The sequence below is a fragment of the Fulmarus glacialis genome, unplaced genomic scaffold, assembly GCF_000690835.1.
Source record: "Fulmarus glacialis isolate BGI_N327 unplaced genomic scaffold, ASM69083v1 scaffold46101, whole genome shotgun sequence".
Classification (NCBI taxonomy): Eukaryota; Metazoa; Chordata; class Aves; order Procellariiformes; family Procellariidae; genus Fulmarus; species Fulmarus glacialis.
This window is the reverse complement of record NW_009194303.1, coordinates 29,992-55,424: the sequence shown is the minus strand read 5'-3', so window position 1 is coordinate 55,424 and position 25,433 is coordinate 29,992. Positions and strand designations below refer to the sequence as shown.

Here is a 25,433-nt window from a genome sequence, read left to right as displayed (position 1 = left end):
ATATAAAAATATCTTTTATATAGTGTTAATGTTCCCTTAGGCCAGTAGTAGGTAAAGAATTGTTAGTTTTATGAGAAGAGCTCATGGGACTGTTGCCCACCATGAGCATTACCAGAGCAATGTGTTCCCTCAGTTATGTGATCGTCCCTTTTCACCGTGCCAGCCATGGTGGAGGCATGGTGGAAGGAACCTTTTTGTCTTCTGTGCTTGCTTTAGAAATTTTAAAGATAATGTTCCTTTGTTAAATTTAGAAACAGCCTTCAAGCCCCATCCAACATGGCTAAGAACTGTGTGGGAATTTGTTTTGAACTGAAAGCCTGAATATATTGTTTTGCCATAGTTTTCAATGAAATCTCTGCTCTTTAATTTCATTCTGACATTTCATCTGAAAATGTTGATGCTCATGAGAGGACTGGGGATTTTATAGTCTGAATTAAATGGCTTTAGCGGTTTTCAGTTATATTTCTTATTTGAGAGCACAGCTTAATTCTCTAGAATGTATTTGAGCATGCCTTGGGGATTGCCTGCTCAGCCTTGGGTTTGGGGTCCCTGGCATGTTTCTCCAGAAGCGGGTCTGAGGATACAGTAATGGCATGTAAGTGATAAAGACTCTGCCACTCTTCCTCTTTCAGAGAATTCGGTCGACAGTGGATGAAAAAGAACAGAAGCAGCTTCTGATGGACCTTGATGTAGTAATGCGAAGCAGTGACTGCCCGTATATTGTTCAGTTTTATGGCGCGCTCTTCAGAGAGGTGGGCACTCCAAACTTGCTTCATTCATAGCAGAGTTTGGTTTTTACCTTTTTTTTTTTTCTTTTTTTTTTTCAGTTTCCAATTTGCAATAAGGAGGAGAAAGTTAATGTATAGTAGGTTTCTCAGCTCTCCACTTTTAATCAACGGTATTTAACCAGGAGACCTAGATGTCTGGTGCTGCTGAGCACAAACATGCTATTCCCATTCATTGTTATGTCTCTCTGTGTATTTCAGTCTCTCCTTCTTTCCTGCTTTTCTTCTCTCTTGATGAGCTCCAGGTCTGTGGCTCCCCAATGCAGAGTGTGTGCTGCCAGGCTGGGCACAGCTCTGTGACACAGTGCTTGGACGCAAATGTGGTTTATGTCAGTGGTTGTGAGATGCGACCGTGTGTCCCTGTCATAAAGGTGGCTGCTGTGATAGTAGTCACAGCTCCCTGTAAGGTTATCTGATGTATGTATATATGTATCCAGGCTATGTCAGAGCCTGGATTGACATGCATCTGCCTTGAAGTGGTTTGTACCTGCAGATACAGGGCAACCATGCTGGGTCAGACCAGAACTCCTAGTGGGGTGTTCAGTCTCTGGCAATGGCTCACAGGATCTGCTCGCAGAGGCAGAAGTGTGTGATACTTCGCCATAGCCTTCAGTTGTATGCAGCTGAGTGTCTTCTGAGCAAGGTGTGCTGTCTTTGTGCTGAGTGATTCTTACTGGATTTCTTTTCCATGAAGGTGCTCAGTTTCCCCTTGAATGCATGTACATTTTTTGCATCCATGGTGCTTCCTGAGAGACACTTCCCTTGGTTGTCCACCCCTTGTTTGAGGGCCCATCATCTTGATTCATTTTGAATTTTCATCCTGCTGTTTTGAGTGATGGCCCTAGTGCTTCCCCTAGGTTTTGTATTTGAAGAGGCAGTAAACAGTTCATCTTTATCCATCCTCTCCAGGCTGTTGAGGATTTTATGGACAGTTGCCATATTCCCCCTCTGTCATGTCTTATCGAGCCTGATAAGTGCCAGCCTGTGTCATACACAGAACCCCTTCTAGACCTTTGATCATCTTTCTTGCTGTTCTTTGCATCTTTTCCAGTTCTACTCTGTCCTTTTGGGACAGAGACCAAAATTGCATGACTGTTCTTGAAAGGAGCAATATCTGCAATAGCTAGCCTAGGGGCTGTAATTTTGCTTGGCCCTTTTATGCACATAGATAGCATGTGCTGTGGAGTGCGTTATTCAACGTAGTGCTTCCGTGAGTGCTTCCAAGTTAAGAACAGAACTAGAGCATTGAAAGGTATGTCAGCTGACCACAGTTAATCCTGACATACTTCAGCTGTTCGTGGCCAGGAATATGATGTTAATCACTGCACATTTGTGACTGTTTTAGCATCTACTTATTGTAATTTAAGGTAGATATTATGCTGCAGGGGAACAGAAGGTATCCTTCAATCTCCTTGTGCTTTGCCCAGGCACTCCCATTGCTATCTAGCTTCGAATGACCAATAAAAACAGTTGGGAAGCTGACCTTCTCCATGCAGCCCAGACAGTCTTGTGCCATCGTTGGAGGCCGGTCATCAGCCTGAGCTGAGTCTGTTCAGTACAGGCACAAGAAGAGGAGTATAGCACTGGTGAGCAGCACGGGACTGCAAGCATTTGGTCCATTTGACAGAACAAGAGTTTTGGAGAAGATGAATGTCAAAACCTGAGTACTGCATCCTCTTCCTCCAGAGAGCAGCAGCTCCTGCAGCTCTCCTGCAGGTGTGGATTATTCCCCCTTCCTGTAGTTGCTCTCGTGTTGAAGCTGGCACAATGTAGGGGGATAGACTTGTAGCCTTGCCTGTTTTCCACTACTTCAGCACAAATCCAGTACACCTGTTCAAGGGATGAAGGAAAATAGAGACCTACTGGCCGCTAATCATCTTTGCATATTATCAGGCATAGCAGCCTGTGCAGAGTCTTTTGGGGCTTTACTGGGAAACTGTTAGAGAAAGAAAGTCAATGTTGTAGTTAAAGCCCCAAACTGTGACTGAATATTCAATTCCTGCTTCTAGAGAGTCTGCCTCTGTAATTTTGCCAGGTCACTCCTCTGGCTTTAAATCTCAGTCTTTAAAATAAGGATAATAATCCTTCCTTTTCCCATGCTCTGCTTTTTCTTACCTGTTTAAACATGAAGCCTTTTTGGGCCAGGAGGCGTTGTCCGTGTTGACACAGTACAAGCTCCTACCAAGTGTGGAGCCTCAGCCTTGGCTGAGTATTTCCAGCTTTGCTGAAATACAAATGATAAGGCTGTCGGCTGTTGTAAAGAGAAGTCTCTGGGTGAGACAGTATCTTGCCAGATGCTGATGAGCAACATGTTCAGAGATGTGCAAGCCTGTCACCTCTCTGCAGCTCTAGGCACATCCCAGGATGTAACTGTAAATACAGAAATAGTATAAAAACCTACCTTGTTCAGCACCCAGATGTCAGCCTGTCTTCTGCCGCACCCTTTGTCTTGTCAGAAAATCCTGTCCCTCTGCAGCCAGGCAGGGCTCCTTCTCCATCTGGGAAAGGTTTCAGTAAGGTCACTTTGGGTTACGTCGTGTTGGTCCCCGGGATCCCCTTTTCGCCCACCCTCAGCATCAGTAGTATTTGCTTCTGAGATGAAAGCAGCCTTCTCTTCTCCTCGGTCCCTTACTGCCAAGGTGATGTTCCAAGTCACATACCTCAAAGGTACACAGGGTGGGCTGGTATGCTTGGATAAGGTTTTCTGTCTTTTCATATTAATTACATGTTCTAATATTAATTACATCTTTTAAAGCTAGGAAACTATGACAGCAGAGAAGCACGGAAAGGGAAAAAAAGAATTTCACCAGTTTGTTTGAACATGTCTCACGCCCTTACTCTGCTTAGCAGATCTGTTCCCAAATGAACGATTCAGGTCACTGCTGCACCATCCCCTGGAGTATAAGAGCGCATGGGATGTTACCAAAGACTGAACCTCTCTCAGGAAGTCCTACAGCAAAACATGTATAAACAAAGCTATTCGTTCCAGCGTTTCAAGGTGAAAAGTAAGGAAATAAGTTCCAAAAGGCCTCTTGGAATGGCCTGCTCTGAGCCAGGATTCAGATTCTCCAGGGATGGATGGAGCTACAGATGGGAAATCATCTTCTGCCTGCTCCTAAAAGGTGAAAGACTTCAATTTGAGCCTCTTTAGAGGAGCTTAAACATTGAGTAGGCAGCTCTCACAATCAGAAGATTGACAAGAAACTTATAGCGGATTCAGGAACAACAGCAGGGCAGCTGGGCTGTTTTGAAAGGCAGGTAGCCTTTCTGGAAGAGTGAGCTGTTGGTATGGAGAACCAGAGCTAAGCTCTTGGATCCTGACAGTTTGGGGAGTGGTAGTACTAAACCAAATTGGACAAAACTGTTCAAGGTCTTATTTTGAAGACAGACTAGTTATCCCAGCTTGCAATTAGGAAAGGTAACTGTAAACAGACAGGTTACTGTGGCAGTGTCCATGAGTATGAAAAGTTTGATTTGGAAAGGCAAAAAATACTACACAAATATTTTCCCCTAGTTGTATTCTGTCTCACTTGTTCAGCAAGCATTTTCTGATAGGGAAAGTGTTCTCTGGGAACTGGACCTGCTTGTCCTTCAGTAGGCAGCATCTTAACACATATTATTTGCTTCTTGTTCTTTAATCATATGGGATGTCCTTCTGTTATGTATGTATGTGTATATAATGTAATGTGTAACAATGCAAAAACTACAAGTTGGTTGCCAGGTACGGGACTTTGCTTGAGTTTATTGGCACCCATTAGATGAGATTAAATTGCCTGTTTAATGAAACAGGAATAAAGCTGAAAAACTAGAAGACAGCATTTCAGCCTTTGCATGGAGTATGGGGCTTCATTGCACTGATGCCAGATACTTCATGTGCTGGAGTCAGGTCCTCCATGGGACAGCGCTCTGCTCACTCCTGCTCTCATTGATGAAGCTGTGACCTTCATGTCACAGTGTTGCACCTCCCCGTGATGTCACAGCATCCTTCATTCTGCTAGTGCAGCTGTTGAGTGGACTGCTCTATTACTTGGTTCTCTAAAGATCCTAGGTAGAAAAAAATCAACCTTTTTTTTTTTAATAACAGAAAAAATCCCTGAGCACTGACTTCGTAATGCCTGGCGTTGAAATAGTTTTCATGTCCATAGCCTGACTTCTTAACAGAAGAGAGAAGAAAGTTGCATCTAGTAAAGGCTGGAGAATGAAGAGAATCAGAAAGAGAAAGGCCTGGAGGAAAGTCCAGAAGGAGTAGTTATACCCCTGGCTATATTCCTGTTACTTTTCTTCTGAAGAGGTGAAGAGGAGAAAAGCCTTGTCTGACTTGGGATCTCAGCAGTGACTCCTACACAGTGCGAGTGTAACTGAGCCAAGTTTAAACCAACAAGCTCAATAGTTGATAAAATTATTCAATGAAAAATACATTGCCAGTTGCAAAACACGCCTGGGAAGCCAGGTAAATTAGCCCGTGGGGAGCTTCTGCTGGTACGAGAGAAGAGCTGGTAGGGATGTGTCAATAGCACAGTGTTGATGTTGGTGTGAATTGTGGACATGTCCTTGGTCAGTTGATACGAGGTGTTTGCTCTTTTTGCTGCTGATGCACAACACCTATTTCTATGGAAATCTTCGGCTGTGTTGGCATTGCTCAAGGCATCTGTCCCCATGATCAGTCCCCGGTCCATAGGAAGAGTGTCCTCTGTGTCACATAAGGGTATGTGAGCGTGATGACATTCTTCATTCTCTCTCAGTAGCGTAGATGCAACTTGCGTAAAAAGTTGGCCACTCCCTGCAGTACGCTAATGTATCAGTATCACAGAATGATGGATGTTGAAAGGGACCTCTGGCGGTCACCTTGTCAACTCCTGTGCTCAAGCAGGGCCATCTAGGGCCACTTGCCCAGGACCACGTCCAAATAGCTTTTGAGTATCTCCAGGGATGGAGACTCCACAGCCTCTTTGAGCAACCTGTGCCAGTGCTCAGTCGTGTGACACAGTGAAAAAGTGTTTCCTGATGTTCAGAGGGAACCTCCTGTGTTTCAGTTTGTGCCCATTGCCTCTTGTCTTTTCACTGAGCACTACTGAAAAGACCCTGGCTCTGTCCTCTATGTGCCCTCCCCTCAGGTATTTATATACATTGATGAGATCCCCCCCCGAGCCTTCTGTTCTCCAGACTGAACAGTCCCAGCTCTCTCAGCCTTTACTCATGGGACAAAGGCTCATGCTCTGGTCCCTTAGTCATCTTAGTGGCCCTTTGCTGAACTCTCTCCGGTATGTCCATGTCTCTCTTGTACTGGGGAAGCCAACTCTGAACACAGTGCACTCCAGGTGTGGCCTCACTGGTGCTGAATCGAGGGGAAGGATCACTTCCCTCGACCTGCTGGCAATGCTTTGCAGCCCAGGGTACCGTTCACCACCTTCGCAGCAAGGGCATGTTGTTAGCCTATGTTCCAGCTGGGTGGCATCTTTGTGATATTCTCAGTTGTCAGCTGGGAACTCAGGACACTGCATTCAGAAATTGAAGCATCCCGGTTGCTGGTTAAGCAGTTTTTGTGTATGTCCTGGAGACGGGCAGTGATATTTTGAATGAAATGTGTAGGGTGTTCCTTGACATTTTTTGGACCGCCTACAAGATGTGCATTAGCATCTGGTAATTTAATACCCAATAAGGACTAAAATATATTCTTTGGAAGAATAGCTCTAACTGGAAGAGAAAATTAAAATGCTTCGTTCGTCATTTTATAATCGGAAGTCAACCTGACCTAGGAGCATAAATTAAAGAGAAACTTTCATTAAGATGGTTTTGTCCTCACAATTCACAGTGAAGCAGAACTTCCACATGCACATCAGCACTTTTTTGTATTTGATCAGAAAGGGGGCTGGGTGACTGGTACCCAGTTGTCCCTGCCAGTATTCCTTTTTGTTCTCAGTAAAATTCATCAGCTTTGCCAATAGATAAGTCCTTTCAAGTCCCAGGAAGAGAGAAGAACCTGTAGAGTTCTTGCCACCAGCCTTAATGAAGCTGCATAATTGAAAAGGTGTGTCATCTTTTGTCATTGATCTTGCTGACTTGAATTCATGTTGATCATGTAGATTTTTATGTTACCAGAACAATAAATGCCCACATTCAGGATTTCTATATGGCATATACTTCAGGAGACCAAGTAAACCAAGTCTTTCCTGTGGTGCTTTTCATCATGTACAGGTTTTTTTATGGTTAAATTAATATTGGATAACAATTTATTGTACCTGTTTGAGTTTTCGGTAACACACACATCCCAACCCCGCAGACGCACAAAGTATATTGTGAAGCTTTTGTTATGATAATGGCTCTAATAAGGTTGCCTGTTGTTGCACTTCAGTTTGCTTTTGCTGTATGAACACCGGCTGTTGTAACCTGGGCGACTGAAGACATTCACAATATTGGTGCTATTGAACATAAATACAAGGCTGCAGGTGGTCAGTAATATTCTGGCGTTCTTGAACAAATCCAATCCCCTGCAGTCTCAGTACAATAACATGGGAATATAGTGCAGTACCAATTTTTTATATGAAGCTGGTCAAAACAGAAGCCATGTTTTGAATGATCCTGCAGCCAGTAGAACAAGTCCGTGTTTGCTTTCACTACAGATAGCTTGTACGGGTCTGGTATGGTTCCAGTTTCACTTGATTTATGCACATTACTAGCGCTGGATCCACATTGCTTTCTCTGAGCCACTCTCAATAATATGGAAGTGCCTCAGCTGCACTTTGCATTTATTGCCAGTGCTGAAAAGGGAAATTCTCTGCATGTGTTGCCTAATTTCATTTCTGCGGTTTAAATCTGAACAGGTCCTTAGCCAGATTCATCCATAGCCAGTCTTTCATTCTTTAGCAGCCTGAGCTCACCTTTCTCCATGCCTTCTGAAGTGCTGGTCATGTCCTCTTCCCACTGCGCTGCACTTGCCTCTTTCACTATGGTGTCTCTGCTTCTGTGTCTGGCACAGCACCTTTTTGATCAGTTCCTTCTGCTTTGTTTTGGGTGAAATGCATGTTTTCTGGGCTCAGCCTTGTAGCAGCCATTTCCCTTGGGTGAGTGACAATAGCTCCCGCTCTGTCTTGTGCTGATGGTAAAAAGCCTGGTGCCAAATGAACAGCGTAAAATGGGGCTGCCCATGGCTCTGAACCCACAGTTGTCTTCCCCACTGGCAGCTCAGCCCTTCCTAGAAAAGCAGATCTCCCCTTCTCAGAAGGGAGAGGCTCTTCCTATTATAACCAGCTGGTCAAAAGAGGTGATTATCCCGCTGTATTCAGTGTCGGAGCGGCCTCACCTTGAATACTGTCTGCAGTTCTGGGCCCCACAATTTAAGAGGGATGTTAAAGTCTGTGAATGCACCCAGGAGATGGCAACAAAGCTGGTGAAAGGGTTGGAAGGAATGTCCTATGAAGAGCGGCTGAGGACTTTGGGCTTGTCTAGTTTGGAGAAAAGGTGGTTGAGGGGCAACCTCACTGCTCTCTACAGCTTCCTGAGGAGGGGATGTGGAGAGGGAGGTGCTGATCTCTTCTCCCTGGGATCCAGTGGTAGGATGCGTGGGAATGGTTCAAAGCTGCACCAAGGGAGGTTTAGGCTGGATGTTAGGAAGCATTTCTTTACCGGGAGGGTGGTCAAACCCTGGAACAGGCTTCCTAGAGAGGTGGTTGATGCCCCAAGTCTGTCAGTGTTCAAGAGGCATTTGGACAATGCCCTTAACAACATGCTTTAACTTTTGGTCAGCCCTGAAGTGGTCAGGCTGTTGGACTAGATGATCATTGTAGGTCTTTTCCAACTGAAATAGTCTATTCTGTTCTATTCTTCTCGGAGGCAGCATCCCTCCTTTGACAGGAGACAGTGATGGATTCGCTGTCACTGAAGCAGCAGCATCTGTAATGCTGGTGGCACGTGGGACGGTTCCTGGCAGTTTGCTGTCTGTATTGCTGAAAACAGTCTTGCATGTGTATCAGCAGCCCAAGACCAAGCTGGGTGGCACCACTGCCTCTGCTGATACCAGTGTGCAGTGTTTGACAACACCTTTGCTGGGCACTTCTGTTCCCGCTAAACCAAGCATTTGAACTGGAGGCATCTTGGTGGATGCAGTTCTTTGGCTTGTGTTTCACAGGAGGTCATTCTGAGCGGCAGAAGAGCCCTTTTGGCCTTAAAACCTGTGGCTCTACAAGCTTTTCCATCATCTAAATACTCGAGAATTGCTCCTGACTCTAATGAGCACCGGGAGATTGCTTCAAACACAAGTGACTTGGGTGTGTGGGATGGGAGCATGGGGCTTTGCCACACCTCCAGCATGTCCATGCCCTAGGGTTTTTTCCTAATTTCATTTCCATATATTAACGGAGAGTTTGGTTGGTTTGTGTTTTGTCTGGTCAGGAAAAATCTACCTTCTGCAGGATATTACTTGGGGAAGTTTCTCCTCTATTTGTTGCTTCTTATATCATGGGAGTGTGCAGCTTAGTCATAACCAGACAGGCATCCTGTGCCCTGAACCACTCAGGCAGCCCAGGGCAGCACTACCTGTACAAGCTGCTGCTCCCTACACAACTGTTTTGGGTGGTATTTAGCTAGGATGAGACATCCAGACTAATCAACTCCGTTCTGCACTTAGCTTTTGACAGCTAATGCAGTTTTAACACTCATTGTGATACAGCCTGTAGAAGATAGGTGTAAGTATGTCATTTCTGGTGAGGACAGGTCTAGTCCTAGTGTTTTAGTATTTCTAGCAATGAAGAGTTGCCTGAAGTGCGTGAGAGTCTGCAGAAATAGCTCATGCAAAGCCTTCTGTCATTCTCAACTGGAGATAAAAAAAAATTGAAATAACTAAGATCAATCCATGGCTAACCTGTCCATCACCATATGGTAGATACATACTAAAACAAAAGATGAAGTCCTTCTAGATGTGGGGATCCATTTCTTGTCTCCAGCAAATCCATTGTGAGCAGGTCGATTTATAGATCTCAGGAGACATATTTGGATAAAAAGACATATTATTCTCCTGTAATAGTTAAGCTTAGCTTGGTTTAACACAGGTACTACGTTTTCCAATTTTCTGCATTTAGGTTGTTTAACTGTAAGATGTAAATCAACAAAACCCCCCACATACTTGGGTTTATTTTCATTTTCTCTTGCTTAGATGCTATCTCCGAATGTTGTGTGAAATATCTTCTGTCCTCTGCAGGGTTGTCATAAACTGAAAGGATTTTTTTTTTTTAGTATTACTGTGCATGCTCATGTCTCACTATGCCTGCAGCCTTCTGGAGAGCCAAACAGTTTTTGAGATGTGGATTCATCTAGGTTCAGGCATCTAAAATGTAATGTCAAATCTCAACTGGTCAGCTAGATTCCTCTGCTGGTGAATGAAGCGGAGGAGAGGTGTGTATAGGGGCGAGTCTTCCATTCCTAAAATTAATCAAGATCAATTCCATCCTTCCTGTCAAATGCATGTTGCTGTTAATGTATTTTATTGGATTCAAGGGATCTCTGTATGCTCTCTTGTTTTAGCTTGACAGTAACACAGATTCTTTTCTCTTTCCAGGGTGACTGTTGGATCTGTATGGAGCTCATGTCTACCTCGTTTGATAAGTTTTACAAATATGTATATAGTGTATTAGATGATGTTATTCCAGAAGAAATCCTAGGCAAAATCACTTTAGCTGTGAGTATTTTGTTAAACTTTTTTGTGTGTGTTTTTGAAGCCAATGTGAAAAATCCAGATCTCTTTCACTGACTTGTGAGAAAGCTGGTTGATCTGCGTGCAGCAGAACTGCTGCTGTTGTATTTCACCACGGTTTTAATGATCCCCGAGTATATTCTGACTTTCCCATAGCATATTGCATGAAGGAAAAGCAGGTCGTGGGGTCTGTAATCAGTTCATAAAGAGACTCCAGGACCAGCCTCCTGCTCCGTCTGCTTGAACATCGGCACTGACAGCATAGGCACGAGCCCCCTCCTCAGGGATTGCTTCTTATGCCCAGGTGGTGGCATCAGTGGAAGGCAGGCACAGGTCGTCTCATGCCAAGAAAGGTGCCTAAAATAGATGAACTGTCTCCCCTTCCCTTGTTTGTAAAGGGAACAAGGGATTGGGCATTTATAGCCAGGACATGTGAACCCCACCAGAGAGTAAGGGTCTGGTCTCAGTAAGTTGCCTACCCTCTCTCTCAAGTCAGTGGGGAGAGGTTGGTGCCTCTTGTACAGGAGCTGAGTTCCCATCTCATGGTGCCTTAGGTAGTGAAGTGAAGTGAGTTGAATCCCACCCAGGGTATCTGAGTGCAGCCCCGCTACACGGAGCCCACTGTCTCCCTTTAAGCAGCCCTGTAAAATTATCCTTGTCTGTGCCAAAATGAACCCTTAGTTGTCTAAACACAAGGGCAAGTTTTGGCCCTGCAAAACAAACTTTTGGTTTTGGGCTGTGGAGGAAGGGGTGTTGAAAGGTATCCTAAAACCTCTGTTCTGCTGCTGCCCGTAAAGATCTGTCAGGTGCATTGGCTTTCTGCAGGGGATGCTGGGCCATTCCAGTCCAGACAAACCTCTAGTAGCCTTGTGCAAAGGCTCCCAAAAGTACAAGTGCATCTTCAGCAGGTGGAGAACCTAGTTGATGTTTTCTTGCATTAATCTGGAAGTCCTGGCCGAGCCAAATGAATTAGTTGAGTGAGGCTGCTGGAAGATGAAAGGCTGTAGAAGTGAAGCACCATTCCGGAGTAACGGGGGGGAAATGTGAGTGAACACTAGAGTCGTGCCATGTTGATGACAGATGGGCAAACTGCCTCTGTATTGGCTTCAGCATGTGAATGCTGCAGTAAGCTGATGTCCTGAACTGTCAGAGTGATGGGGAGGTGCTCAGCAAGTCACAAACCGTGACCTCTTGAAAGGATATGGGCAAATTCTGTTCAGTGCCTGATCTTGGGAGAAAACCATCTTCATTCTTCTTAGGGTCGTCTTTATAAGATGTTGAGCCTACCTGGACATGCTGCCACTTCTTACAGCTAACAAACTGCCTTGACAGCTCAGGCACTGTCACGTATTTAGATATTTATAGCCAAGACTGAAAAGCCTATCAAAGGCAGCCAATAGCTGTTCTTCAGCCCATGGAATGCATCTTACCACCAACCAACTAAATGTATTACTGGCCAAAGCAAGGCTTGAGACGTAGACAAGAGATGGCTGGGTAAGGTCTGTCCTTCCAGGGTCGTCTGCTTGGAGTTATATGTAATTCCGTAGGGGAAAAGAAAAGGAGATCCTTTCTTCTAGGGTTTGCAGGGTATTAGAGACATGCTGGCCCACATTTTCGCTCAGACAGAATTTGCAAGGTGTTTGCCTGATGAAGATAGTTTGGACAGAGACTTGAGATGAGTTTTGAAGCTCTCAAAGGGAGTTTCTCTACTTAGCCTGCGCAGACAGTACACTGTGAAAGTGTACCAAAGCTTTAACTCCTAGCCAAGGAAATTACCACCTTGGATGTTTCAGACCTGGGGGTGAGGGATGGACTGAGTAAGCTGAAATTTTCCATACCTGATCCATGACCCACAACAGATCTGGGGATGTGAAGCCCAGCTGCGCTGTGCGAGAGGTCGTGGGCTGCTCATCGAACATCACTGCCTTTCCTTCACATTGCACCTGAAGGCAGCCCAGCCCCAGCAGCTCCTGAGGGAGGTCCTCTGCACAGACTGGCTTTAGGAACTGAGACTAGTTCTGACTAGGACTTGTGGTCTGAGGTTTGTTTCTGTCCACCTTTTTCTAGAAAACAAATGAGGAACAGCATTTAATAATTCTGTTATGAGAATACTTGAGGACCTCCAGGTCCAGAAGGTTTATGTGCGCACTGCCCTGGTAGTCCCGTCATGTGCAGCTAGGGTATGTGCTGCAGCTCACAGCTCGGTGTGCTCTGCCAACCACCCTTCATTTTGTATTAGAGCTCTTTTACTCCAGATTTGAAGAGCTGTGAGCTTCTGCTTCACCCTCTTGAGGGTGGGGGCAGAAGCTTCTGGCAGGGTCAGCTGGGTTTAAACCAACATTCAGTCACTAAGTCCAGCAAGCTTTCTCTTGCTGAAGCTCAGGTCCAAGGAGGCCATCCAGTATCATTCCACTATGGGCTTGCCTAAAAATCAGTTGATGCTTTGTTGTTCAGAGAGATGTGGTAGCTTCTGCTGCCGGAGCAGAAATCTGCATTGGTGCAACAAGGTGGGTGGTCAGGAGGAGCCAGCACTTCAGCTGCCCCAGAGCCTGCCAGAGCTTTTAATTACCTAAACACTTCAACACGGGGTTGTGTGAGCAGGAAGGACTAGTCTTTTGGCAGTTGTTCCTCAGTGCTAGACTTCATCCTTACAGTCGCACAGCTTCAGAGTGCTTTGCAGCACAACATGAACACCCTCTTGCCATCATTTTCAAGGCAGTCTTTTGGCCATTGGTTTCAATGATCTTTTCAGCAGAAGCGAAATTAATTAAAATGGTGAACTTCCAGGGTTTTTTAAAATCATCCTGTGAAATCAGGCTCTTTAAGTGTCTCTTCCATGGTGAATGGTTAAATCAGAACAGCCTCCTCTGCTGCTCCCCACACTGCTGCTGCTCAGCGAGTGGAATAGGAACAGTTGTTACCTACTCAAAAAGTACAGCATAGGGCTTGAAATAAGTTATTAGTCAAGATAATTAACATCAGAAGTTGCTTGACTTCACTTCTTGCTCCCCTCTCCCTGATTGTGATCTTTCCAGGTCTCTCTCTTACATCACCTTCTGTTTGCAGGAAAGATTGGGAGAAAAGTGCTTTTATTACATGGCGTATTACAGCATTGATATCTTAACATATTAAATGTGTTTTCCCCCTTCTTGGAGCTCCAAAAGTTTAATAATCACAAGAATCTTAGGATGTTTGCTTATTTTTCATCTGTTTTTCTTTCCTAGACTGTGAAAGCACTAAACCACTTAAAAGAAAACTTGAAAATCATTCACAGAGGTGAGTTCCTGAGTTTTCATCTTGCCTACAAAAATAATTGCAAGGATTTTAAGAGGCCTTTGCTTCAGGTCGAAGTGTAATCAGCATGTGTACTACCGCGAGCGTGAGTATAGGTTTTGCACAAGTGTGTCCCCAGTGCCCCTTCCATCTGTGGTTTTCCATAAAAGCATGATTTCAGGGTGGTTGGGTGTCTGTCTCTGCCTCTGGGCACATGGCATCTTTGGTGCTGGCTACATCTCCTGTTGCTTCTGGTCAGGATCCTCAGCAGCGGCGAGCACATCCAGTCGCCACCTGCCCGCCCCATGCCAAGGGGCGATGGTGCGGCACTGCCGGTGTTGATTTTCTGCAGCTGCTGTTCTTGAAATTGAAAGCTCCAGCTGTGACTTACCAGTTTAAATTTCTTTTCCTTGCAGACATCAAACCTTCCAATATTCTTCTGGACAGAAACGGAAATATTAAACTCTGTGACTTCGGCATTAGCGGACAGCTTGTGGACTCCATTGCCAAAACGCGGGATGCAGGGTGCCGGCCATACATGGCGGTGAGTGGGGATGAGCTGGGCAGCGGGGAGCTGGCGTGCCCGTGGGCTATGCGGGATCTTACCCTCCTTCTGCAGGCCTGGCTCAACATGGCCATGCTTGTCGTCTGACTGAAGTGTCAGCCTGTTTCCTTTGGGATGAGCACCCCCTTCCTAGATGAAACCAAGCTCTGGATTGAGCACCGCTGCTGGCAGCATCAGCAAAGGCATCCAGGCTGTGGCAAAGTGACGAAATTCCCCTTTTTTTTGCTGGGTTCCTCTGATGCTGCCAGCGCTGCGGCGCTGGAGCAGAGAGCTTCTCTGTGTCTTCCAGCAGCGCCCGCTCACACTCCAAAACAAACAGCGCACGGGGGGAGGGAGTGCTGTCTGGGTGTGGGGTTTTCTTGGTCTGCAAGAAATCTATTTGCTACGGTAAGATTATGTCACAGGAGTTATTGCAGAGCAGAATTATAGTGATTTTTGCAAACCACTTTAATTCCAAAGTGTGCTATAACTTAATTCCAGGAGAATGTGATTCTGGAGAGCAGTGGTAGCAGAGCAGCTGCGTGGAAATTGCGCGGGCTGAGCCGTGGCTCCTGGGAGTCTGTCCTGCTTGTTTGCTTCCCTCCCTCTCCCAGGGAGAAAAGCTGTGGTGGTGGTTTTTGAAGCTGTCTGAGGGTTTTAAACACTTCTGCGCGTTGGGCTGCTTTGAAAATGCATCTCTTGGTTTCACATAAGCTGAGGGTGCCTTGCAGAGGGAGCTATGTGTCTGCTGCTATCAATGTAACTTTAATTTCAGTGGCTGTGTTGAACTCTCATTACTTATCTTATGGCACTATATGCTGAAAAATAGTTTTCTTATCTACCACCAAGGAAAAAAAAAAGGAAAATCTCTCTCTTTTAAGGTACTGTGCCCATCTGGTCTAGGTAATGGCTCTCATATGGCTTTTATCTGACTGTGGTGTCCAAGGCAAAACCTGTCTGCTCCGATCCTGATCTGTGCAAGCACAGAGTCTGAGTTTCGGAGCATTTGACCTTTTCTGTTCACTGTACTCATAGCAGAGCTAGTTACTCAATGAGCTGGAAAGAAGAGTACAGATGAGATCTGTTATTGGAGACCAGTTCTGTGGTACAACAAAGTGTGTGCAAGCCTCCAAGCTACGTAACATAGTGAAATGGGGCAGAATGGGGCAGTTCGTTTAAATAAAGATCTTGTGAGGCTGGAGAGAGGGCAGAGGCATGTCTCCGCTCTGAGCGTTTTTGGCAAGTGCGTGGAGCTCCCTGCAGGGAAGAGGATCAGTCAGAGCTGCCCAATTTGTTGTGTTGGTGGGGCATGGGATGCTGAGGGCAGTAGCAAAGAGAGGTGCTCTAGGAGGACACGGGAGCCAGTGCAGTCTGAGCTAGTCTGACCCGAGGCTGGGTATTTGCATCTCAGACTGCAGGCACTTCTGATAGCATCGCTCTGTGGAGTTATGACTGTTGTTGACTTTTCCCTATCCTCTGAGGTGTGTATCGGGTCTGTAAATAGGGCTCTTGAAAAATTGCTCACTCCTTTCCCCCTCCCAAGTTCAGTGGGCTATAATTATAGGAACTAATGTTCCCACTTTTTCTTAAAACTGTGGGTAGATGGTTAGCTTTGTACAGGCTGTTGGTTTAGTTACAATATGACAGTTACTGGCATGTCTGTAAATAGCTGCGCTACTTCATTTCCCCTGGGACTTGAGTGGGTGGGTGCTTCCGATAGCCCCTTGTCTTTCTCCCTGTCTGTGCATACCCACTCTGCTCTTTGTGCATCTCCATCACCAGCTCCAGACTCTGTTGGATATTTAAGTGAGCAAAAGTGTTTCAATTCAGTTTGTGATTTTAAGAGCCTTGGCGTGGTACACGGTTTGTGGGACGAAGCCAGCAGCTGGCAAGCGGTGTGGGAGACAGCTGGCCTCTTCCCTTCTGCTCTCCGGACTCAGTGACTCCTCTCCAAGTACATGAGCATTTCCATGTACTGAGAAGCCTGGGAAATGGGGAGATGTCCCCAGCATGCAGGCACGTCTGCCAGCTCTTTCTCCAAGCCAGCAGAGGCTGGTGGCTGTAGTGATGCTGTGATCAAACCTGAATGTACCTGGGAGGGAATCAGACCGGTCAAACTCCTTTCAAAGGGAAAATACGGGGGTTTTTTCGTGCAAAATAGGCAACTATTTTTGGTACAAAATAATGTGACTATGTTCAGCCAGGGTGGGTCTGATAAGGGCTGCTGGATGATGCTACCTGATGATGAGAGCATGTTGCTCTGCAAGGCCCACTTGGCCCGTGGCACTTGCAGTAATTCTTGTAGCATGAGCACTTGCCCACCAAAGGAACCTGATAACACTGTGTTCACTGGAGCTGAGTCCCCAAATAGCCGTTGATAGCAATAACATTGGATGTCGGCCAGTTTCACTGCGAGCAGTCTGATTAGGCAGCAGGAGCCACGTCTAGCTGCTAAGCAAGCGCTGTGTGGTTTAACCAAAATTGTTAGAGCTGTCACAGAAAGCAGGGTATCAGCCTTGGAGCTGCCAGTGCTGGAGAAGTTGTTTTGCTTTTGGCTTTAATTCCCCTGCGATCCTTATATTGAAGTAAAGGCGTACATGTTGGTGCCTTGTGTTGTCTGAAAGAAAGAAAGGAAAAACAGAGCCCCTCACGCTGCCCCAGGCAGCAGCTTGCCCCCGGAGAGACCTGTGCCAGTGCCAGCATTGTGGGTTTGCTCTAGGTGAGGTTTCGCAACATGCTCACAGCAGCCTTAAACCAGCAGTGGGGGTGAGATTACTCCTGGCCAGCCCCTGGTCCTCCCCGCCTGCTGCTCCCCGACAATCCCTGTGTTGCCTCCCGCTGCGGTGGGTGCTGCTGGCTTGGGTGGGAGGGGAGGCTCTGTGTGCCAGCTGAAGCTGGTGGTCTTTGTGGCGTTACTGCCTTCTTAACGTTCAAGTGAACCCAGCTTCTGTGTCAGAGAGGAGGGATGAGACTGGAAGCTCCTGCTTTAGGTAGGGGAGGACCCAGCCAGCGTGAGGATGGATGTCCTGGCCTGCCCTGTTCCTTTGGGACCTCTCCAGGAGCAGAGTTTGATGGTGTCACATGTGTCCTTGGTCCCTCAGGTCCTTTTTGCTGCAAGCTACAGCTGTGCCCGAGTGCCAGTGCCCTGCACCGCTTCGCCCACCCTTCCCTGGGCTGCCTGCTCGGCTCTCCCTGTAGAGCTGTTGAGATGAGAGGGGTGGGCAAGTGGATTCATGGTGCCGGGCGGTACAAAGCAGCCTTCTTGGTGCTAATGCATGACCTGTGTCCCAGCAAACACAGTTCTCCTTGTCCCTGCCTGTGCAGGAATAGAGGGCCAGCGCAGAGTCTTGTTGCTGCTGTGCCACTGAATACCAGTGCTTGGTATGTGTTTCCTGCTCCCCATTTCTCCCCAGCGAAGATGGGCAGTCGCTGCTGGCATCGGCGTCCAGGGCCGGGTGGAGGCTGCGTCCCCATGCTCGGATGGCTCATGCACAGAAAAGGAAAAATTCCCAAGGCAGGTGACAGTGATGACTCTGAGCCCTGCTCCCGCCGCCTCCCTGCGCATGTAGAGGGAGAGGCTGCAGGGATGCAGGAGCTGTCTGAATCCTTTATCCAAGCAGAGCTGCAGCAAGAGCCTCTGTTTCAGCTTCACATTCCTGACCCGATGCCCAAGTTTTCCTCAGGCTCGGTCATTCATTTATCTGAACAGGCAGGCTGTTGGTTTGAATTCATGCAGCTAAAATCCTCTTGGGTGCTCCTGAATATTGCTGTGTGTTGGAATTTTTTTTTTTCTTTTTTTCCTCTGAAACTTTGCACCCAGCCATAATTTTTATGACTGAGAAAACAAATTTGGGAGGAGGCTAGGAGACATGTGGGACTGTCCCTCTGCGAGCAGGACTGAATCCAGGCACTGCTGCCCGCGGCATAGCGAATGCCGGGGGAGATGCCTGAGCTCTGAGTGCAGCCCGCCCTGCTCGTGTGTTGCTGCTGTCACCCACATGCTTCAGGGGTTTCGGCTGAGAACATAACTTCTACTTACTCATTCACCAGCTAAAATCGTCCATGAGGCTCATCCAGCGTGGGACTTCTCCTGTCCAAACTTAGCTCCTTACATCATGCAGCGCAGAGCCCATGCCGAGCGGCTCCGCTGCAGGGCTGAGCTCCTGTCTGTGCATCGGCACTTCCACCCCCTGTCGAGGACATGGTGGGAACGGATTTTCCTACTCTCCTGTTTAGACGCTAGTCTGCACAAGCAGTTTATATAAACCTGAGGAAACGTGTCAGCAGCAGTCTGTGTAAGCAGACCACTTGGCCAGAAGTATTGCGGACAGGACGTGAGTTTTGTGGAGGAGAATATTAAAAGGCGGAAAAAAGTCATTTTTGCCGCTAGGATTTATGTGGGAAGTGCCTAGAAGTCAGGTTTGGGAGATAGTTGCCCTCAGGAGATATTGGAGGTTCAGCTGGAAACAACAGGCAGCTCCTGCTTACCGTGGGTTTGCTCTGCATGGGGCACAGCTGACTGTGCTGGGGTGGCATAGAGTAGTCCTGCTGCCATGATTGGCTACAAGAAGGCTAATTGGAAGCCACAAATAGCAGAACGTGATCATCAGGGCAGTGAAGATGCAGTGAGGGATGGGCAAGGCTCCTTAGAGCAGGGTCAGGTGTAGGGAGAGGTAGCGAAGGGTTGTGCGGGTCCCGGGTCTGCAGGTGTGAGCCTCCTGTCTTCCCTGAGCCTGTTTGGCTCTTGCTGCTCGTGCGGGTGAGGGTGGGGGGATTCTGCTTCAGGAGGACCCACAGGGATTTCCAGTGGGAATCTCCACCCCTGTGCTGAGCCTTTTCCTGCCAAACGTGGGAGCTTCCTGCATGCCTGCCATGTGCTCGGCGCAGGCTGGGGGGCTGCTGGAGCTGCTCGGCAGCACCAGACTGCCCCGGCAGCTACCCTGGCACCATCATCTGCGTGCAACCAAGTCCGGCCTCCACCTCCTCCATCTGTTCCCTGCTGCTGCAGCGTGACCCTTGGCGGTGGAGCAGGCAGGGCACGAGGGCCATGGGAGGAGCAGGTCACGCCGCCTTGTTCAGGACCAGATACTCCATTTGTGGAGTGCAAAAGCTCCTATTTCCCATAATATGGGAAGGATCGGAGTCAGGACTGGACCTGGGGAGTGAGGGCTGTGCTTTGCAGGTGCAAACTTTCATGGGTGATGAGGCCAGAGGGACAGCAGATTGAAGGCAGCCGGGGAAGCCTCCTGATCCTGTGCCCAGACCAACAGCTTCTGGTTGAATGGAAGAGATCTTTAAGAAAGAGAAACCAGATTTTAAGGCTCGAACTGCTGGTGACTCCAGTCTGGCCCTATCTGAGCTGCTCGCTTTTGCTGATGACGATCTGCATTTTGTTTTGCTTGATTTCTGGTTAGGATGTGTGTAACTTCATCTGTAGACACCCTCTCTTGGTTCCCTTTCTCTGCTGCATCATAGAGTCCTCTAGGATCAGAAGTCGTCCCCTTGTACTGCTTCCTGCTGGACTCCTTTTCTTCTCAATATGTGTTTGAAAGCTTGTCTGTTGGTTAGGCATTAAGGCTGTGGAAAAATAACTGGGCTCCCTGCAATTCAGGCTTCTGTAACTTACTACTTCAAGGACTTCTAGAGCATCTCCACCAAAATTGCAGGCCCTCAGTGAGGTTCTGTGACAAAGTTCCTTAGCGGGGCTGAAACGATACCTTACAGCTCTCCAAAACTGCTGCCTCTCCAGAGCTTGGGCCTGTTAATCTAATACAGTTCTTGGAAGCAGCGGTGGGGATGGCACTGAGGGGATGCGTCAAGCTCTGGGATACTGGAGGGTGGCCTTCTAAAACAACACCAGATGGAGAAGACCTCCAAAGTCCTGCGTTAAAGATGCCTCTTCAAGTGCTGGAGAATCTACCATAGTGCCTGTGAAATTGTCCTGGTCATTAATTATGTGCCTAATACCATCTTTTTAATACGAGTAAGTCTTGTTTTAATGGATGACTGTGGGCTCTGGTTTCTACTTCGTTTGCAGAATTAAGGAGTCCTTTACTTGCCACAGCCTCTCTCCCCAGTAGGTACTTTCTGACTCTGATGTAGTTACCTCTTAAGCTTTTCTTTGAGGAGATTAGCGACTGAGCAGCTTATGCCCTTAAGGCAGATTGGATTGTATTTTACAGCTGTGCTATAACCCGCCCGATTTTTTTTAGCATCCTTTTGCAAGTATAGACCCTGAAATTGAGCAAACTTCCAGTGTTTGTCTCACCTGCGGAGTATATAATAAGAGCAGCGGTTCCTACTGCGTCGCCTTTAATCGTGATGCTCCTCTGGGATTTCATGCTCTCCTGTCCTTTTCTAGGAGCCTGTCTGTCATCCCAGAGTGCTGCTTTTTCTGTGTCTGGTTGAGTGAGTCAGCATCCAGCCAGAGCCCAGCTTACCAAACATTCAAATCACACTAGCTCTTCAGGAACCTTTATTTATGACACTAGCAATATTTTTGTAATACGCAGAATTTAGCAACACTAATTGTATATTTGCTTGGATATTATTAGCGGTAGGCCAAGGAAGGTCACGTTTGAGGTCCCGTTATAAATCCTGTCTTTCCCACTCAATGGAGTCTTTTTAACAACAGTTACACTCTGAACTTGCCAGTGAAGCCATTTACTAATGCAAATTATTGATGCTTGATTTAGTTGCAGTCCAGACAATGCACTGCACTAGTCCAAGTTTAGTATAGCCACACATTTACCTTTTTTAACAAGACAAATAAGGTCATCAAGAATATGCTGTGCTAAGCCCAACAGGACCTCGTTGTCTTCATTAATGTTTAATGCCAATCTTCCTGTGCCTAGCAAGTGTCCCTCGTCCACCAGTCCATCACTTTCCTGTGATCTTCCTGCTGTTGAGATAGAGGAATTCAAACACTGCTAGGAAAGCCAGCTGGGAGGGGATGGTAATCCCATGCGAACAGAAACCAGTGTCTCCACCTGGAAAATGCTGCTGGAGAAGTTTTTAAATGAAGCATTCTATCAGAGTAAATTTGTAAAGGAAATAGGAGGGGAGGAAAGGCCATTCTCTAGAAACATGATCTCTGTTGATAATCTCTGTGCAGCCGCGGACTTCGTGACTGACCTGGGTGAGGGGGAGGGACAGGAAATCAAAGAACAGAGGGGATTTTGGAAGGACCGTCTGAATTCAAAAGTCTAATCAGGGATGAATATTTTAGCTGAAGTATTTTTTGACAATACTACTCTTATGTCCTATGTAGGTGTAGAAGTGGTGCACAGAGAGACAGTGTTACTGCTGCTATCCTAGAGGTGGTAGACTGAGGAGCAGGGGGAAGCGGCAGGTCCACCTAGCCAGCAAAGATAGAACAACTCATGTTCTCCACTTCCTGTCAGCTCTTCCACCCATCATGCTGTGTGTCCTTTGCTCTGCCGCGTCACACCCTGGCCGAGGAGCCGTGTCTCCTCCTGCAAGCAGGGTAGGCTGCTGCATAGGATGCTGCATGACCCCCGTAGCGATTGGCGCTGTGATACAGGCCCAGAGAAAACAAAGCGTTAATAGCTTTTTCATCGGTCACCTAGTATTGGAGAGGAGGGGGTATAACCTTAGAAAAGGCTTTACCCAACACAGTGTGACTGTGATGCCTCACTTGCTTGTGTAAATGACTCACATCTGTGTTCTTAGACTGAGGCTTTTGCAGCTCTGAGGTCACCTTCTGTGAGCTCCTACGTGCCCGGGAGGAGATCCAGAAAGCTTATTAGGCTTCACTGCACATAAAAATCAAGACCCATGTGAAATTAGACACCTCACCTCTCTAGCAGCCAGTAGAAGAATTTGGTGTCACCAAAGGGAGATCGGTGTCACCTAAGGGAGAGCCTCTGAAACTTCCAGTAGAGCAGAGCAGTAACACCGGCCAGGAGGAGTGGATGGATGTTCACATCTGTTTGGAGCTCCAGCACCTACTGTAGGGCTGCATCTTGGGCACTGAGGTCTGCTCGAGGACCAGCACGGAGAGTCCCCCCGAGGACAGTCACCTCACAGAGCAGGACTGCCTCTTTTCTGGGACATGGTGTCCACAGGGTTGGTGGTGACCATCTCCTGGGAACATGAGTGCTCAGGCTCTTCCTCACCCTTACAGGGTCTGAGCTGCCAGCCCAGCCCTGTAGAGAAGTCAGGGGGGGCTTGCAGGAATAAAACGTTTGGAGGTCTCGGCAAGCAGAGGAGAGGGAGCTGCACGCAACATCCTTGCACTCTGGAGGAGGAGGGGAGAGGAGAAGCAGGTCCGAGAGCCCAGAGGAGTCAGTGCTTCCTCGCTTGCCCTGCTTTGTGCCCATTGCGTGCATCCCAGCCTGGGCTGTGCTGTGACACTAATGCTGGCCATCGTTCCATGCTCCGGTTGAGTGTGTGAGAGGCCTGTGCAGGGGAGAGCCCTGAAGGAAGAACAACTTGCTTTTCACTGTAGGAATATTCTTGAGAAATGCAGCAATGCAAGAAGTGAGTGACAACATTTTCCTTTACTGAACAGCCGAAGAATTTCCCAAACTAGTTATTTATGGTCCTAAAGATGGTTTCCATTGCTGTTGCACAACTCTGCAGGCAGCTGTTCAGAGACATTGCTCCCCTCCTTGCTGTGGCTTCGGTTTAGAGTTGGCCCCGAGAGCCGAGTCGCTCGGGCAGTGACAGATGCTTCTCTCTGCGAGCACTTGCCGAGCCCCTTGCAGGGCACCACTGTCCAAACGAGAAAGCCACAGTAAAAGGGTCACCACTGCAGGGGAGATGGCATTTTTGTCTTGAGCATCCCTAAACAAATACACGTGGTATTTCGGTTAACACAGCAGCAGAATAGCGTCCTAGGGAGCTGCGGCTCTTGCGTGCAAGACTCGTATCCAGTTTGTGTCAGAGCGGTGAAGGTCTGTTAACTCTGGCTGCCCCGGTTCGTAGCTCACTGTGTGCTTTGCAGCTGAATTTGGCGCAGATGATGCTGCAGCTGCAGCCCGCACAGCCCTGCTTCCAGATGTGCAGTGCTTTACCTTGCTCCTGCCATCGGCCAAAGTCAGGGAGGTCACTGGACTTCATTTCACATGTTTTTTAGTGCGAGAAGGTAGTCTCCAACAGAGGCTGGCAGCTTCCATCTCGCATCTGTCTGTTCCTGTGGTTGGACAGAGGGAGGGTTTGTATCATGTAGATTTTGTTCTGCTTTTTGTATTGCAAAAATTTATCTCTTTCTGGTTGTTCTTTGCTCCTGGTAACCTTTTATTTTCTTTTCGTTTAGAGATGCATCGGCCTAAGTAGCAAATAAGAGTTTGTTATGTACATTTTAATGCCATGTAGGCAGTTTTGAATTTGCAGGATAAAATTCCCTGATTATATAACCAGTGAAAATCCAGATCTGAGCTTCAAGAATTGTGTTTTCCCAGAAATGCTACTCTGCTCTTTAGCAACATGAAACAGCTGAAGACTGCAGGGAGTCATGTGTGTGTCTGTCCTTGTGTCACATCCTGAATTGCATGTGTTTGCTTAGCTGGGGGTTTGGAGGAGACGGAGGATCAGTTCTGCCCACTTCTGCTCATTTTTCAGTCAAGATGCTGGTGCTTAGGTGGACACAAATGGAGAGAAGCCCCGTGGCAGCTTGCACCCTTCTTTGATGCATTCATGCCCTGCGTCTTTGCACTGTCAGCACATCCAGTGCTGGGTCTCCATCTCAGCCATTTCCTTTCCTTGCTTGCGCTTGGCGATAGAAGGACACCTGGCACAAGCTGGGCTTTATCTGCAGTCCTCATTCCAGGTCCCCGGAGTGTGTGACATGCTGACTCTTCCTTCACTGGTGTTAATTGCTCCCATGTCATCTACATGGAAAATTCCCGAGATTGTTTCTGCTCTGTATTTGGATGGGATTTATTTTGGTCCATTCTGCTTTTCCTTTAACTGTGCCACCACAGTCTAGGGCCAATTCCCTGTTGCTCCATCTGCGCTCTGCTCGGTTGTGGTAGCAGGCTGCCCCTGTGTGGGTGCTTTGGACGAGAAGCTCTGTCTCACCAGTGCCACCTACCTCACCAGTCCCTGTAACACACAGCCTTTTAGTACTTCACGCCGTGCCCAAAATACCTGCTCTCCATGCAGTCCCATAATTCACTGTGCTGCATGGAAAAAGAGTCCTCCTTCTACAGTCTGTGAACTGCTATACTCTGCTGCAGCACATCCCTATGGATCTGCAGTGTGGAAGTCCAGCACTGGCAAGGCCAGCATCCCCATAATTTTGTGTGGCCCTGTGCTGGCTGGTACCTGGTGGCAGCCTCCAGACGTCATGATGTATCCCCAGCAGCATCCAGGGCTGGGCCACCCACCACCGTTCCTGCACACCAGTGTCCGTCGCATGGGTGATGTGCCCCACGATGGTGTGTGTGGGACTAGAGAGACACTCTCTTGTCACAGGGTGGTTCTTGTTCCTGCAAAGTGACTCTGATTTTCATGGTGGGAAGATACGTGCCAGCGGTGGAATCCATCTTCTATTGCCAAAATGCTTATGGCCTGGCATGCATAGCAGCCATGCCCCCAGAGAGCTGCCTCACTGTGGGGCAGTGGTCCCTGGTGGCCTGCAGCACAGGTAGCGTTGATAGAATCATAGAACCTCAGAATGGTTTGGGTTGGAAGGGACCTTCAAAGATCATCTAGTCCAGCCCCCCCTGCTACTCACTAGATCAGGTTGCTGAAAGCCCTGTCCAAACTGATCTTGATCACTTCCACTTCCTTGATCACTGTGGGGCATCCACAACTTCTCTGGGCAACCTGTTCCAGTGTCTCACCACCCTCGTTGTAAACAATTTCTTCCTTATGTTCCATATAAATCTACCCTCTTTCAGTTTAAAACCATCACCCCTTGTCCTGTCACTACAGGCCCTGGTAAACAGTCTTTCTCCGTCTTCCTGATAAGGCCCCTTTATCTATTGAAAGGCTGCAACAAGGTCTCCCCAGAGCCTTCTCTTCTCCAGGCCGAACAGGCCACACTCTCTCAGCCTTTCTTCATAGGAGAGGTGTTCCAGCCTCCTCTGGACCTGCTCTAAGAAGTCCATGTCTTTCCTGTGCTGGGGACCCCAGAGCTGGATACCGTGCTCCAGGTGGGGTCTCACGAGAGTGGCGT

The 25,433-nt window shown here is 47.6% G+C and overlaps 1 protein-coding gene across 1 annotated transcript in view; it reads left to right on the top strand.

Moving 5' to 3' along the window:
* Positions 1-632: 632 nt before the first annotated feature.
* Positions 633-25,433, top strand: part of MAP2K4 (mitogen-activated protein kinase kinase 4) — a gene marked incomplete at its 5' end in the record, with an annotated part of 34,502 nt that continues 9,701 nt past the window's right edge. Inside the window, 4 exons of the mRNA XM_009587722.1 lie at positions 633-752; positions 10,336-10,455; positions 13,695-13,746; positions 14,160-14,287. Of these exons, the coding sequence (XP_009586017.1) occupies positions 633-752; positions 10,336-10,455; positions 13,695-13,746; positions 14,160-14,287 (420 nt within the window). The remainder of the gene's footprint in view (positions 753-10,335; positions 10,456-13,694; positions 13,747-14,159; positions 14,288-25,433) is intronic.